The sequence below is a fragment of the Pipistrellus kuhlii genome, unplaced genomic scaffold, assembly GCF_014108245.1.
Source record: "Pipistrellus kuhlii isolate mPipKuh1 unplaced genomic scaffold, mPipKuh1.p scaffold_m20_p_16, whole genome shotgun sequence".
Taxonomy (NCBI): Eukaryota; Metazoa; Chordata; class Mammalia; order Chiroptera; family Vespertilionidae; genus Pipistrellus; species Pipistrellus kuhlii.
In genome coordinates this window covers 4,972,644-4,990,021 of record NW_023425471.1, presented here as the reverse complement: position 1 = coordinate 4,990,021, position 17,378 = coordinate 4,972,644, and the positions used below count along the sequence as shown (strand labels likewise).

Sequence of the window (17,378 nt, the reverse complement as noted above, 5' to 3'; positions counted from 1 at the left end):
TCTGCAGGGAAGGGTAGTTGGGGGGTACCAGGCTTGCAGTAGAGGACATGTTGGGGGGACCCAGGCCTATAAGAGAGGGCAGTTGAGGGGACCCAGGCCTGCAGGAAAGTGTAATTGGGGGAACCAGGCGTGCAGGAAAGTGTATTTGGGGGGACCAGGCCTGCAGTGGAAGACAGTTGGGGTCACCAGGCCTGCAGTGGAGGACAGTTGGGGTGGACCCAAGCCTGCAGGGGGGAGAAGTTGGGGGGATCTGGCTTGCACGGGCGGGCAGTTGGGGGTGACCAGATTGCCAAGGGAGGGCAGTTATGGGCAATCATGCTGGCTGGGGAGAAGTTAGGCATTGATCAGGCTGGCAGTGAAATGGTTAGGGGATAATCAGGCTGGTAGGCAGAAGCAGTTAGGGGAAATCAGGCAGAGGCAGGCAAGTGGTTGGGAGCCAGCAGTCCTGGATTATGAGAAGAATGTCTGACTGCTGGTTTAGGCCCAATCCTGGCCTAAACGGGCCGTCAGACACCCCTTAAGGGGTCCCAGATTGGAAAGGGTGCAAGCTGGGCTGAGGGAGACACACATCCCCCGCCCCCTTTCCAAGAATTTCGTACTCAGGGCCTCTAGTTGTTATATAAATTTATTCCTGTGCTCTTTGATATTGGCTTCTTTCCCTCAGTGTAATTCTGTGGAGACTCACTCATAGCTTTTTAAAAAAATTATCATTACTTTTTTTTTCTTCTTTTTTCTTATAGAATAATATTTCATGGTATTGATTTTCCATGCTATACTTATCTGTTCACCTGTTCAAAATCTCTTAGTTTCCTGTTTTGGATTGTTAGGGTTAAAGCCACTGTGAGTACTTTTTCATAGTTTTTAATCTTGCTTTATTTCATTCATGTCACTTTTTCAGAGTGTCCATTTCTGGTCCTTGAGCGATTGCTTCCTCGGTGCTTTTTTTCTTTGTTATTGATGAGAGAGGGAGGGAGGGAGAAAGTGAGGGAGGGGGGGAGGGATAGAGGGAAGGGGGAGGGATGGAGGGAGGGAGAGAAAGAGAAAAGAGAGAGTAAAGATACAGAAGGCTTCTGTCCACATGTGGGTGTGCCACTTTGACCTTTTATAACTACGTCGCTGGATATGCATGTGACTTGTGGCATGAATCAGTAGTTCCTTCATCATCATCATCATTATTATTATTATTATTGAGGACTATTCTATGGTATGGATGTACCACAGTTTGTGTATTGATTCATTGTTGAAGGACATCTAGATTTTAAAGTTTTGCTTTATTAATTTATTTTAGTCTTTCACAGAGTTTTTATTTCTCTGGGGTGAAAATGCCCAAGAGTGCAATTTTGGTCCTTTTATGATGGCATACTTAGTTTTGGATAAGAAACTGTCTAGCTTTCCAGTGTGGCATTACCATTTTTCATTTCCGCTTGCAGTGTATGAGTGGACCGGTTTCTCTGCATCCATATTTGTGCTCTTACCATTGTTATTTGTTCTTGATACTCCAAAAATTTTTCCATAATATATTTTTCTTTAGCCATGCTAAAACGTGAATCAGGTAGTTACAAACACTTTTGGTTTTCTTTTCTCCGTAAGTATCTCTATGTTGGCTTCATTACTGAAAGATAGTTTCTTTGCACATAGAATATGAGGCAGGGAGTCTTTTCTTAGAGCATTTGAAAAATGTTTCTCTTATAGAAGGAGAGAAAGCACGGAGCAACCGGGAAGACAACACTCAGACAATGAATTACCCACCTGTCTTGGAGAGTAGCAGTGGTGCTCGAGATATTCCACGTGTCCTCATCATTTGTGATGGCCGTGAGTTTGAAATTATACATATTGCAAATAGCGCTGTTTAATGTAGATTCATTAACAGTCTTAATGGAGCTAGTGCTAGTTTTCCCTAATAAAAATTAGTTAAATTAATTAACTTAAAAACTAAAAGGTTTATTTTGAGTAACTGCATATGCAATGGTAAGAAACAATACGGATCTTGTGTACAGTTAACCCAGTTCACCCAATGAACTGGAAAACTATAGCACAATACCACAGCCAGGATATTGACATCGAAGCAATCTTCATTATTTCATTGAGATTTCTCCCAACTTAATTAAATGTATTGATTTGTGGGTATGTGTTTAGTTGTGTTTGATTTTGTCACATGAATAAGTTTCATTTCTACCACTTTGCTCAAGATACAGAACATTTCCCTCCCATAAGGATGTGTCATCTGGCCCTCTTATAACTAAACCTACCTCAGCCTACGTCCCTGAAATCCATCAGACTTGTGGCATGTAGCTTCCTTCATTTTCATTGTTGAGTAACATTCCATTCCATGGTATGGATGTACCACAATTTGCATTTAGGTTCACTGTTGAAGAACATTTGGAGATATATATATATATATATATATATATATATATATATATATATATATATATATATATTGATTTCAGAGAAGAAGGAAGAGGGTGAGAGAGATAGGAACACCCATGATATGAGAGAGAATCATGAATCGGCTGCCTCCTGCAAGTCCCCCACGGGGGATTGAGCCCACAACCTGGGCATATGCCCTTGATTAGAATCGAACTTGGAACCTTTCAGTTTGCAGGCCGATGCTCTATCCACTGAGCAAAACTGGCTAGGGCTGGATTTTTAAATCTTGCTGCATTTCATTAATTTTACTCTTTCACACATTTTTTTTTTTTAATTTCTTTGGAATGAATGCCCAAGAGTGCAATTTCTGGTCCTTTGGTAATGGTGCCCTCCATTTTTGGTAAGAAACCAAGAATCTGCTTTCCACTGTGGCTTTACCATTTTCCATACCCACAGGCAATGTATAAATGGACCGATTTCTCTGCATCTATATTTGTCCTCTTTCCTTTGTTCTTTGTTCGTCTTGATCCTTGAGAGTTTTTTCCTATGATAACTTTTCTGTTTGGAGATTTTCCTTTAGCATTTTTAAACATGAATCAGTCAGTGAAAAGTACTTTTGGTTTCCTTTTGTACCTAAATATCTTTATTTTGGCTACATTCAGAAAGATATTTTCATTGGATATAGAATATAAGGTAGTCTTTTCTTACAGCAATTGAAAATTGTTTTTCTTATAGAAGGAGGCAGAGCACAGAACCCTCAGATGAGGAGTAACAGACAGAATTTGGGGAATAACATTGGTGGTGGAGGTGTTGCACGTGTCCTCATCATTTATAATGATGGTGAGTTTGAAAGGATACATATTACAAATAACACTGTTTAATGTGATTCTTTAATATCCCTAATGTGAGTTAGTGGTAGCTTTTCTAATGAAAATTCAATTAAAAGTAACCAATTATACATTAAAGTTTTATTTAGAGTCAAATTTAACTGAACATACAATTGTAAGAAACAATACAGAGAGATCTTGTGTACTGTTGACCCAGTTTCCTCCAATGATAACATCTTGCAAAAACTATAGCACAATACCACAACTAGGATGTTGACATTGATACAATCCACAGATTTTTCAACCTGTGGTTTAATTGTATTGATTTGTATCTGTGGTTTAGTTCCATTTGATTTTGTCATATGAGTAGGTTTGATTTCGACCATTTCGGTCAAGATAATAGGACATTTTCATCCTCATTCTGATGTGTCCCTTTACCCTTTTAAACTACACCTGCCTTAGCCTAAGTCCCATGATATGTAGTTGACTTGTGAGATGCATGTGTTCTTCCTTCTTATTTGTTGTTGAGGACTTTTCCATGGCATATGGATGTACCACGCTTTGTATTGTGGTTCACTGTTGAACACCTGGAATGTTTCCAGTGTTCAGTATTGCAGGTACATTTTTTAATGACCCTTCATGTACCAGTTTTTGTGCAAATATGTGTTTGGTTTTCCCAAGAGTTCAGATACTTAGTTGCATGGTAATGGCATGCTTGGTGTTAAAAGAAACTGCCAGTAGTTTTCCGAAGAGCCCATGCCCTTTTACTACTCTCCTAGCAATATATGATTTACTAAGTTTCTAGACCTCTTTCATTATTCTTTCTTCCTCTTTTATGCTTCAAGACTTCTTCTTTTCTCATTCTTTTCTGAAATTAGATATTTCTCTAGCCATTCTCAAGTGTAAACTGCCTATCGAATATATTTTAGCTTTCTTTGGTGTTATAATGTCTTTGTTTCATCTTTATTCTTTTTTAAATGGTCATTTCTTTTTTTCCGGCTTTCTTGAAGTATAATTGACAAATAAAATAATAATATGTTTATATTGTACAATGTGATGATTTGACACACACATACATTATGAAAGGATTTTCCCCATCAAGTTAATTAACCCACCCATCATCTCCCCTATGTACCATGTTATATTTTGTTGTGAGAACTCTGAACTTGTACTTTCTCAGCAAATTTCAATTATACAATACAGCATTATCAACTATAGCCACCGTGTTTATTATACATCCTCAGACATTAGTTCACTTTTTTACTGATAGTTTGTACCCCATTACTAGCCTCTCCCTATTTTCATCATGTCCCAGCCCCTGACAGCCACCATTCTACTCCGTGTTTCTGTGAGTTTGACTTTTCTCTTTTAGATTCCACATATGTGATACCACACAATATTAGTCCTTTTCTTTTTGGCTTACTTCACTTAGCATAACACCCTCCAGGTCCTTTCATGTTGCCATGATCTGCTTGATTGTTGAATGTTAGTTTCACCTGGTATGTAGTTCATGATTGATATTTCTTATCTTTTCATATGTAAAAGTATTTTATTTATAGAATTATTGATAGAAGCTCAAACTAGCTTGGCAAAGAGCCCTGTGACAACAAATGATCCATGTTTCTTGGAAAACCACACTAACCAAATAATTCCTTTGTATGTTATTGTATTCGTTCCAGTTTTGGTGAGTGTAAAAAGAAATCCGACAGGTAGAATATTTAATCTAGATTCATCAACACCTTTAACGTAATGATAGTGGCAGCATTTTCTAATTAAAGTATATATGTTCAGAAAAATTGTGTTGCACCTGCATTTGTAATACATGTAACAGTGAAATTATGGGTTGCCACTACCCAAATTTCACTAGCAGCATGAACTTGCAAAATGGTAGAAATTTATCACCACTAAGATAAATTATATGATATCCTCCAGATATTATTGAGATGTCCTCAGTTTAATTTGTGCTAATGTGTGTGTTTAGTTCTATAGGATTTTATCACATCTCATATACAAAAGGCATGCCCCAAGTAGTCCCATCATCAGCATGATCTCTGATATTGCTCTTTTATAAGCACACCGACCAACCTTCGGTTGACATTCCCCCCTTCCATCTTCCATCTCCTGCCCTGTCTTTAGCTGCTGGTAACAACAAGCCTGTTCCCCTGATTTATAATTTTTCTTTATTATATAAATAGAATCCTGGGGTGTTTGAGATTGACTTCATTTCCTCAGTGTAATTTCCTGGAGACCAACTCACATTTTTGTGTGTATCACTTGTTCCTTCTTTTACATTGTTGAATAGTATTTCATGATATGGATTTTCCATGGTATATTTGTGCATCTTTTTAAAATTTCTGGAATTCCTGTTCTGGGCTGTTAGCATTAAGCCTGCTAATTATACTTGTTCATATTTTTAAATCTTGGTTCATTTAATTGATTTCACACTTTCATAGTTTTCATTTCTCTGGGATGAATGTCCAAGAGTGCAATTTCTGGTCCTCCAGTGTTTGCTTTCTTAGTTTTTGATAAGAAACTGACAAACTGCTAGCCAGTGTGGCTTTATCATTTTCCATTCCCATCAGCGATGTATGAGTGGACCAGTTTTTCTGCATCCATATCTGTGCACTTTCCTTTGTTCCTTGTCCTTCTTGTTTCAGTTTTTTCTATCACACTATATGTCTTTTCCAGTTGAAGATTTTCCTTTAGCATTTTTTCAACATGAATCAGTGAAAAAGTATTTTGGTTTCTTTTTGTCTGTAAATATCTTTATTTTTGCCTCATTACTGAAGGGTAATTTAATTTGGTATAGTTTAGAGGTTTGGAAGTCTTTTCTTACAGCATTTGAAAAATGTTTTCCTTATAGAAATGAACAGAGCACAGATCCAACAGGAAGAGAACACTCAGATGATGAATAACCCAGAAGTCTTGGGAAATAACAACGATGGTCAAGATACACCAAGGGTCCTCATCCAGTCTCATGGTAGTGAGTTTGAAATGATACACATTACAAATAGCACTGTTTAATGTGATTCTTTAATATCCCTAATGTGAGCTAGTGGTAGCTTTTCTAATGAAAATTCAATCAAAAGTAACCAATTATACATTAAAGTTTTATTTAGAGTCAAATTTAACTGAACATACAATTGTAAGAAACAATACAGAGAGATCTTGTGTACTGTTGACCCAGTTTCCTCCAATGATAACATCTTGCAAAAACTATAGCACAATACCACAACTAGGATGTTGACATTGATACAATCCACAGATTTTTCAACCTCTGGTTTAATTGTATTGATTTGTATCTGTGGTTTAGTTCCATTTGATTTTGTCATATGAGTAGGTTTGATTTCGACCATTTCGGTCAAGAGAATAGGACATTTTCATCCTCATTCTGATGTGTCCCTTTACCCTTTTAAACTACACCTGCCTTAGCCTAAGTCCCATGATATGTAGTTGACTTGTGACATGCATGTGTTCTTCCTTCTTATTTGTTGTTGAGGACTTTTCCATGGCATATGGATGTACCACGCTTTGTATTGTGGTTCACTGTTGAACACCTGGAATGTTTCCAGTGTTCAGTATTGCAGGTACATTTTTTAATGACCCTTCATGTACCAGTTTTTGTGCAAATATGTGTTTGGTTTTCCCAAGAGTTCAGATACTTAGTTGCATGGTAATGGCATGCTTGGTGTTAAAAGAAACTGCCAGTAGTTTTCCGGAGAGCCCATGCCCTTTTACTACTCTCCTAGCAATATATGATTTACCAAGTTTCTAGACCTCTTTCATTATTCTTTCTTCCTCTTTTACACTTCAAGATTTCTTCTTTTCTCATTCTTTTCTGAAATTAGATATTTCTCTAGCCATTCTCAAGTGTAAACTGCCTATCAAAATATATTTTTAGCTTTCTTTGGTGTTATAATGTCTTTGTTTCATCTTTATTCTTTTTTAAAAATGAATGGTCATTTCTTTTTCCCCAGCTTTCTTGAAGTATAATTGACAAATAAAATAATAATATGTTTATATTGTACAATGTGATGATTTGATACACACATACATTATGAAAGGATTTTCCCCATCAAGTTAATTAACCCACCCATCATCTCCCCTATGTACCATGTTATATTTTGTTGTGAGAACTCTGAACTTGTACTTTCTCAGCAAATTTCAATTATACAATACAGCATTATCAACTATAGCCACCGTGTTTATTATACATCCTCAGACATTAGTTCACTTTTTTACTGATAGTTTGTACCCCATTACTAGCCTCTCCCTATTTTCATCATGTCCCAGCCCCTGACAGCCACCATTCTACTCCGTGTTTCTGTGAGTTTGACTTTTCTCTTTTTAGATTCCACATATGTGATACCACACAATATTAGTCCTTTTCTTTTTGGCTTACTTCACTTAGCATAACACCCTCCAGGTCCTTTCATGTTGCCATGATCTGCTTGATTGTTGAATGTTAGTTTCACCTGGTATGTAGTTCATGATTGATATTTCTTATCTTTTCATATGTAAAAGTATTTTATTTATAGAATTATTGATAGAAGCTCAAACTAGCTTGGCAAAGAGCCCTGTGACAACAAATGATCCATGTTTCTTGGAAAACCACGCTAACCAAATAATTCATTTGTATGTTATTGTATTCGTTCCAGTTTTGGTGAGTGTAAAAAGAAATCCGACAGGTAGAATATTTAATCTAGATTCATCAACACCTTTAACGTAATGATAGTGGCAGCATTTTCTAATTAAAGTATATATGTTCAGAAAAATTGTGTTGCACCTGCATTTGTAATACATGTAACAGTGAAATTATGGGTTGCCACTACCCAAATTTCACTAGCAGCATGAACTTGCAAAATGGTAGAAATTTATCACCACTAAGATAAATTATATGATATCCTCCAGATATTATTGAGATGTCCTCAGTTTAATTTGTGCTAATGTGTGTGTTTAGTTCTATAGGATTTTATCACATCTCATATACAAAAGGCATGCCCCAAGTAGTCCCATCATCAGCATGATCTCTGATATTGCTCTTTTATAAGCACACCGACCAACCTTCGGTTGACATTCCCCCCTTCCATCTTCCATCTCCTGCCCTGTCTTTAGCTGCTGGTAACAACAAGTCTGTTCCCCTGATTTATAATTTTTCTTTATTATATAAATAGAATCCTGGGGTGTTTGAGATTGGCTTCATTTCCTCAGTGTAATTTCCTGGAGACCAACTCACATTTTTGTGTGTATCACTTGTTCCTTCTTTTACATTGTTGAATAGTATTTCATGATATGGATTTTCCATGGTATATTTGTGCATCTTTTTAAAATTTCTGGAATTCCTGTTCTGGGCTGTTAGCATTAAGCCTGCTAATTATACTTGTTCATATTTTTAAATCTTGGTTCATTTAATTGATTTCACACTTTCATAGTTTTCATTTCTCTGGGATGAATGTCCAAGAGTGCAATTTCTGGTCCTCCAGTGTTTGCTTTCTTAGTTTTTGATAAGAAACTGACAAACTGCTAGCCAGTGTGGCTTTATCATTTTCCATTCCCATCAGCGATGTATGAGTGGACCAGTTTTTCTGCATCCATATCTGTGCACTTTCCTTTGTTCCTTGTCCTTCTTGTTTCAGTTTTTTCTATCACACTATATGTCTTTTCCAGTTGAAGATTTTCCTTTAGCATTTTTTCAACATGAATCAGTGAAAAAGTATTTTGGTTTCTTTTTGTTTGTAAATATCTTTATTTTTGCCTCATTACTGAAGGGTAATTTGATTTGGTATAGTTTAGAGGTTTGGAAGTCTTTTCTTACAGCATTTGAAAAATTTTTTCCTTATAGAAATGAACAGAGCACAGATCCAACAGGAAGAGAACACTCAGATGATGAATAACCCAGAAGTCTTGGGAAATAACAACGATGGTCAAGATACACCAAGGGTCCTCATCCAGTCTCATGGTAGTGAGTTTGAAATGATACACATTACAAATAGCACTGTTTAATGTAGATCCATTAACAACCTTCATGTAAGCTAGTGTTAGCCATTCCTAATTAAAATTAATGAAAACTAATTAATTAAACATTAAAAGTTTTATTTTGAGTAAATTTTAACTGCACACGTAATTGTAAGAAACAATACATAAGGAGTTTGTGTACACTTTAGCCATTGTACAATGTCAAATTCAAAACATAGTCATTGATGGAATCAATATTTTTTATTGAGATGTACTTATTTTCATGTCTGTTTTTGTTTGTGTGTTTAGTTATATTCAATTTTATATAATTTCATGTCAGGAATAGGTTTTATGTCATCCATTACAGTTCACATTCAGAACATTTCCATCACTACAAGGATTTCTTCTGCTGCCCACGTGCCTTTCTCCCTGTACTTGCCTACTTCTGTCTTGTCCTGTTCTTATCCTTGGCAATCTGCTTTTTTTTTTTTTTTTCCTTTATCATTTTGTTTTTCCAGAGCTTTATGTAAATGGACATAGTATGTTACTTTTTTGGTTTGCCTTTTTTCACGCAGCATTATTTTGTGCTGATTTACCTAGGTTGCTTTTTTAAAAAAATATATATATTTTATTGATTTTTTACAGAGAGGAGAGAGGGATAGAGAGCTAGAAACGTCGATGAGAGAGAAACATCGACCAGCTGCCTCTTGCACACCCTCTAACGGGGGTGCGCCCGCAACCAATGTACATGCCCTTGACCGGAATCGAACTCAGGACCTTTCAGTCCGCAGACCGATGTTCTACCACTGAGCCAAACTGGTTTTGGCCTAAGTTGCTTTTTTTATTGCTCAGTATTATTTCATGGTGTGGGTGTATCATGGTTTGTCTATCTCTTCACTGGTTGAAGGACACCTGGGTTGCTTCCAATTTGGCTATAAGGAATAAAGCTGCTGTGAACACTTGTGTACAGCTTTCTGTATGAACATCAGTTTGTCATTGCTCTGGAATAATGCCCAAGAGCACAGTTCCTGGGTCCTTTGGCAATGGTAAGTAAGTGTTTGGTAAAATTTTGGCGAACAGTTTTCCAGGGTGACTGTAATGTTTTATATTCCCATCAGTCAAGTGTGAGTAATTAAGTTTCTGTGCTCTTTGTATTGTTCTCTCTTCCTCATGGTCCAAGATTTCTTCCTTCATCATACTGTTTGAAGATTTTTCCTTTAGCCATTTTTTAAGGGTACATCAGCTAGTGACAATTTTTTAAAAATTTCTTTTGTATGTGAATGTCTTTATTTCTCCTTCATTCCTGGAGGATAGCTCTGCCTGATATAAAAATTACTGTTGACATCTCTTGTGTTTCAGCACTTTAAAATGTTTTGCTTAACAAAATGTTGTTCAAACAGATTCCAGCACAGAAATAAAACCTGAGACAACAACATACCCCAGTTCAATGAAAAGCGAGGAGAAACAAGAAGATATTGACTCAGGATCTCCCTTCATCACTCCTGGTTATGGTGAATTTGAAATAATGTATATTATAAGTAGCACTCTTTAACCTACATTATCAATATCTTTAATATTAACTTTCAATAATTGCTTTTTCAAAATTAAAATTTTTACTTTGTGGTATTTTAGAACACATGTATGTACAAGAAATAATACAGACAGATCTTATATACCCTTTACTCAATTTATCCCAATAGTAATATTTTGTAAAAATATATTGATAGAAAATATCACAATTAGGATGCTGACATTAATACAATCTACAGATCTATGCATATGTCCAAATTTTACTTGTATTTATTTGCTGTATGTGCATTTAGTTCTCTGCACTTTAGTAACCTGTTTAGGTTCAGGTTTTCACCACTATAGTGATGACACAGAATTGGTTCACCACTTCCAGGAACCCCGTTGTTGCCTTTTTATAACCACACCTACCTTCTTCATGTCATTTCTTCCCTGACTTCATCCTTAACCCATCCAAGTACTAAGGTGTTCTCCCTCTTTATAATTTTACTAGAGGCCCAGTGCACGAAATCTGCATTCGGAGGGGGTCGGGTTACCTCAGCCCAGCCTGTGACCTCTTGAAGTCTGGAAGCCCTCGGGGGATGTTTGACTGATGAGTTGTTGGCAGTCAGACATCCTCAGCACTGCCAAGGAGGCAGGAGAAGTTCCCACCACCTCCGCTGCACTCACCAGCCATGAGCCCGGCTTCTGGCTGAGCAGCACGTCCCCTATGGGAGCATACTGACCACCAGGAGGCAGCTCCTGTGTTAAATGTCTGCCCCCTGTTATCAGTGAGCGTCATGGCCATCGGTTGTGCCACCATTCAGTCGATTTGCATATTAGCCTTTTATTATATAGGATCATTGCAAGAATTTTATATTAATGGACTCATATAGTATGTATCCCTTTTGTATCTCTTTTATTTCATTGAGCATAATTCCCTGGAGATTCAGACAAATTGCTCCATGTGTCAGTAGTTCCTTTTTATTCTGAGTAGTATTCTATGTTATGGCTGTACCATGAATTGTTTATCTGTTCACCCATTATAAGATATGTTTTTTTTTCAGTTTTTTACTATTAGGAGTAAAGCTGATATGAATGCTCATATACAGGGATTTTTTTTGGTACAGATTTTTGTGTGAATATAAATTTTTATTTCTTTATAATAAACTAGAGGCCTGGTGTACGACATTCATGAACTGAACAGGGGGTTCCCCTCAGCCTAGCTTATGCCCTCTCATAGTCTGGGACCCCTCAGAGGATTTCTGCCTGCTGGTTTAGGGGATTGGACCTAAGCTGGCAATCAGACATCCTTCTGGCAGTCCAGGGCTCTCACATTCTGGGACCCCTCACTCCTTAACTCCTGCCTTCAGTGGAGGCAGGAGAGGCTCCTGTCACTGCCACTGCACTTGCCAGCTGTGGGCCTGGCTTCTGGTTGAGTGGTGTTCCCCCTGTGGTAGTGCATTGACCACCAGAAAGCAGCTCCTGAGTTGAGTGTCTGCCCCCTGGTGGTCAGTGTGCATCATAGCTACTGGTTGTTCTGCTTTGCATATTATATAGGATGCCTAAGAGCACAATTGCTGGTTGGTATGCTAATTTATATGTTTAGTTTATAAAAAACAGGCAAACATTTTCTAGAATGACTCTACCATTTTTTATTCCTACCAGCAGTGTATAAATGATTCAGCTTCGCTGCATCCTCATCAGCATTTGATGTTTTTACTATTTTAAAATTTTAGCTATTCTGATAAGTGTGTAGTAAGATTTTCATGTGGATTTAATATGCATTTGCCTTTGGTTAATGATGTACAGCATATTTCCATGTGCTAATTTTCCATCTGTTTGGTCTTTTCTCTGAAATATTTTTTTCCGTCTTCTTAAAGTAATGTCTATGTTTTTACTGCTGAGTTCTTGGAGTTGCTTATTTGTAGATACTAGTCTTTTGTTGGATATGTGGTTTGCAAATATTTTCTTTTTGTCTGCAACTTGTCTTTTCATCCTCTACAGATTATTTTTGGAGAGAGAAAGTTTTTAATTTTCATGAGGTTTAATTTATCTTTTTCTTTTGTATATAGTACTTTTAGTCTCTGGTCTATGAACTTTTTGCTTATTCCTGTAGTCTAGTGGCCAGCAAACTCATTAGTCAACAGAGTGGCAAAACGCTGCTCACAAGCCGCATATGGCTCAGGAGCCACAGTTTGCCAACCACTGCTCTAGCCCCCAATTTTTCTTCTTTTATTTTTATATTTTACACTTATCATATACATTTGTGACCCATTTAGAGCTAATTTCATATAAGGTTTGAGAGAGGTGAGATTCCTTTTTCTTTGGCCTATGAATATACAATTGCTACAGCACTATTATTTGAATTGCTTTCATTCCTCCATTGAATTGTTTTTGTACCTTAATAAAAAATTGTTTGGGTATATTCGTGTAGGTCTATTTCTGAGCTCTCTATTGGGTTTCAGTGATCTATGTTTCTAATTCCCTGCCAAACCACAATGTTGTGATTACTGTTGTTATGCAGAAAATGTTAACATCAGGTAAAATGATTTCTCCTACTTTGCTCTTTTTCAAAATTGTTTTTTAGCTATTCTATATCTGTGACTTTCCATCCTAATTTTAGAATAAACTTTATTATGTTTCTAAAACACTTGCTGGAATTTTGATAGGAATTTCATTAAACTTACAGATCAACTTGAGAAAAATTGACATCTTTAGAATGTTGAATCTTCTCATCTATGAGCATTGTATGTCTGTATTTATAAGGTTTTCTTTTATATATTTCCTTTAAATATGTTTTTATTGGTTTCAGAGAGAGGAAAAGAGAGGGAAAGAGAGGTAGAAACATCAGTGATGAGAGATAATCATCCATTGGCTGCCTCCTGCACTCCCCTTGTTGGGGATCAAGCTTGCAACCCATGTGCCCTTATTGGGAATCAAACCATGACCTCCTGGTTCGTAGGTCAAAGCTCAAGCTAAGACATATCTGCTGGGCTCTTTGGTTTCTTTTACCATTTTGTAATTTTCATGATACATATTCCGTATATTAAAAAAATAAGTCTTATCTAAGTATTTTTTGAAAATGCTGTAAATGGTATTATATTTTAATTTTTGGTTTATACATTTTTATTGTTAGTATATAGAAATTAACTTAAATTTTGAGTGTTAATCTTGTATCCCGTGGCCTTTCTGAACTTAGGAGTCTTTTTTTAAATAATTATTTGGGACTTTCTACATAACCATCTTTCTTGTATTATGCCATGCACAATTAGGGTCCATTTTATTTTTTCTTGTAAAATCTGTATACATCTTATTCCTTTTACTTGCATTATTGTAGTGGCTAGAAATTATAGTGTTTTGTTGAATAAGAGTGGTGAGAATGTACATATACTTGCCTTGTCTCTGATCTTAGGAGGAAAGTACTTAGTCTTTCACCACTGAGTATGATAATCTTTATTATCTTGAGGTAGAGTCTCTGTTTTCCCAATTTGCTGAGTTATTTAAAAATAATGAATGGTTATAAATAAGAAATATTATAGTGGATACTTTTTGAGGTACCAATTTTTGCTTCATTGATTTCTTACTGTTTTCATATTTTCATTTTCATTGATTTCTGTTTTTTTGTTTCATCCTTTTAGCTTATTTTGAGTTTATTTTACTCTTCTTAGTTTTGGATGTAGGAACTTAAATTATATATTTGAGACCTCCCTTTTCTTGTATGAGCATTTAGTGCTGTAAGTTTCACTTTCATTATTGCTTTAGTTGCATCCTATATATTTTAATGTGTTCTATTGTCATTAAGTCATGTATTTTATTTCCTACAAACATTCTCTTCAATACATATATTATTTAGAAGTGTGATGTTTAATTTTCAAGAGTTTAAATATTTTCTTGTTTTTCTATTGATTTCTAGTTCGATTCCAATTTATATGATTTCATGTCTTTTAAATGTTGAGACTTTTTTTTCACTTGCACAGAATATGGTTTATCTTGGTGAATGATACACGGGCATTAGAAAAGATATGTATTTTGTTTTTTTATGGTGGGCTGTTCTATAATGAGGATTTTATTGATGGATTATGTTTTTCATGTCTTCTATATCTTTATTGATTTTTTGATCTGGTTGATCCATCAGTTGCTGAATGGAGGGCATTGAGGTCCTCCACTGTAATTATGGATTTGGTTATTTCTCCTTTCAACCTCTTTCTGTTTTTGCTTTATGTGTTTTTAGACTCTGTTGTTTGCTTGTTAAGTATCACATGTCTTTCTGGGAGGTGATCCTTTAATCCTTATTTAATTTTAGTAATTTTCTTTATTCTGAAATCTACTGTATCTGATATCATAGCTAGTCTATCTGCTCTTCTTTGGTTAATGAATGCATGGTATATATTTTTCTATCCTTTTACTTTTAGTCTCTCTATGCCATCGAATTCATAGTTTCCTTTAAACAGCATATAGTTGACTTGTTTTTTTTATCTACTTTATATCAATTTTCTATCATTTAATTGATATGGTTAGGTCATTTATTAGTACATTTAAGGTAATTATTGAAATCATAGTACAGGAGTCTACCATTTTATTATTTTTTGCTTTGTTTTCTGTCATTCCTCTTTCTCTTTCTTGCTTTCCTGTGGATTATCTGAGCATTTTCTAGTATTTCATCTTGATTTATTCTACTGAATATATTGCTTTGTACAGTTTTCCTAGTTGTCAGTGTGGATGTTATATATACATTTACTGGTGTCAACATTGTAAAATGTAAAACAATGTTGACACCAGTAAATCTACCTAATAAAAAAGTAACATGCTAATTGACCATACCTTTGTGATGTCCACCAGCCAATCAGGAGTAAGTATGCAAATTAACCCAAAAAAAGATGGTGGGTTAATTTGCATACACAGGCACTAGGCAGCTGGGGACAGGGTGGGATTCTTGAGTCATTGCCATGGCAATGACACAGGCATCCACACCATGCCAGCTGCTCCAGGCCATGGGCAGTGTTTGAAGGTGGAAAGGCAGCTTCAGGCCAGAGTGAAAAGGTGGCTCCAGCCAGAGAGAAGGCACTGCCAGCAGCCAGGAGAAGGAAGGCCCATTCTTACAATTTATACAAATTATCCCTTCAGAAACTTTTTAAAGTTTCTTCTAATTTGGGTAACAAAATAATAATTCTGACTCCTGTCTTAGAGACCCTTTCTTTTAAATTATTTTGTTACCCAAATTAGAAGAAACTTTAAAAATTTATACTAAATCAACACTTTGATATACCATTGTTAGAAATATAAATTGGTGAAACTTTCTGAAGGCGTAATTTGTATAAAAACCCATAGAAGTATTTATGCCAGTTGACTCAGTAATCCCATTTCTAACCAAATGTAAAATTAAAAAAAGATTTGTATTAACATTTTGGTAGAATAATGTTCTTTACAGAATCATAAAACATTGAAGACATACAAATAAGCAATCATAAGGAATTGGTTGACTCCTGATATGTTCATGGTATGTGAGGCAGTAAAACATGGGCTTCTGAGTCAGGCTACTTTATGTCTTCCTAACCATGTGAACTTCAGCTACTGCTCTATTCTAAATATTAGTTTTTTCATCTGTGAAGTGACAAAAACTATAGTACCTATATAATTGTGAGGCTCAAATGAGATAATCCATTTAAAGTTTCTAACACAATTCTCAGGGCATAAGTGCATAACAAATGTCACCTGTCATGAAAACCATGACAGGAATGCAGAGTTGGAAAAAAGTCACAAAAGAAAATGAAGAAATGCTCAAAATATAATGTTAAGAGAAAAATCAGGATTCAAACTATGTATAAAGTATGATTTCAGTTTTCTGGTTAAAAAAGAAATAAAAGATAATGGAAGACATTAGCAAGAGATTAATGGTTCAGAGCACCTGGCTTATAGACAGACACACTTAGATTTTTAAAGCTGGTTCTATAACCAACAGTGTGATCTTGTTCAAATATCTTACCTTTTCTTGGCTTCAATTTCCTCATCTACTAAGTGGGATTAAATTGTTAGGGTGATGAAACCAAGCTTATAGATGTAAAATATTTAGCACAGTGCTGGACACTCAATAAATGCTAGCTATTTTAAATTTTCTTAATATTTTAAAAAGTATAAAGTGTATTATACTTATATACATTTTCCAAATTGTCTTCAGGGATCATACATTCAGTGAGTAATATAGCTCTGAGTCTACTTTTAGAGGGTCAAAAAGAGCAATGTGATCTCAGAGCAACATCTATATACTGAGTGGCCAGATTATTATGATCTCTGAATGTATAATAATCTGGCCACTCAGTGTATATCCTCCTATAAATAAAAGGCTAATATGCAAATCATCCCCTCCACCAGGAGTTCAACTAGCAGGCAGGCTGGTCAACCGCTCATGTCCCCTCCCCCTGGCCAGGGTGGCCAGACCCCACCTATGCACGAATTCATGCACCGGGTCTCATGCACATGCATGTGCACATGCACACACACACACACACACACACACACACACACATACACACACACACTGAGTGGCCAGATTATTATGCATTCAGACGTCATAATAATCTGGCCACTCAATGTATATATAAAAGCCAACTTACCAGAACCCAGGAATGACTGGAATGGCCAGAATGATCAGTTGCTTTGATGTGCACTGTGGCCCTGATCAGCCCCATACACCCCGATTGGGGGCGGGTCCATCCAGCC

General features: G+C 36.1%; 1 protein-coding gene across 1 annotated transcript in view; it reads left to right on the top strand.

Moving 5' to 3' along the window:
- BEND2 (BEN domain containing 2) overlaps window positions 1-17,378 on the top strand; it is an 86,777-nt gene that overhangs the window by 56,568 nt on the left and 12,831 nt on the right. The window contains exons 4-6 of the mRNA XM_036440076.1: window positions 3,178-3,210; window positions 6,061-6,177; window positions 10,553-10,663. Of these exons, the coding sequence (XP_036295969.1) occupies window positions 3,178-3,210; window positions 6,061-6,177; window positions 10,553-10,663 (261 nt within the window). The remainder of the gene's footprint in view (window positions 1-3,177; window positions 3,211-6,060; window positions 6,178-10,552; window positions 10,664-17,378) is intronic.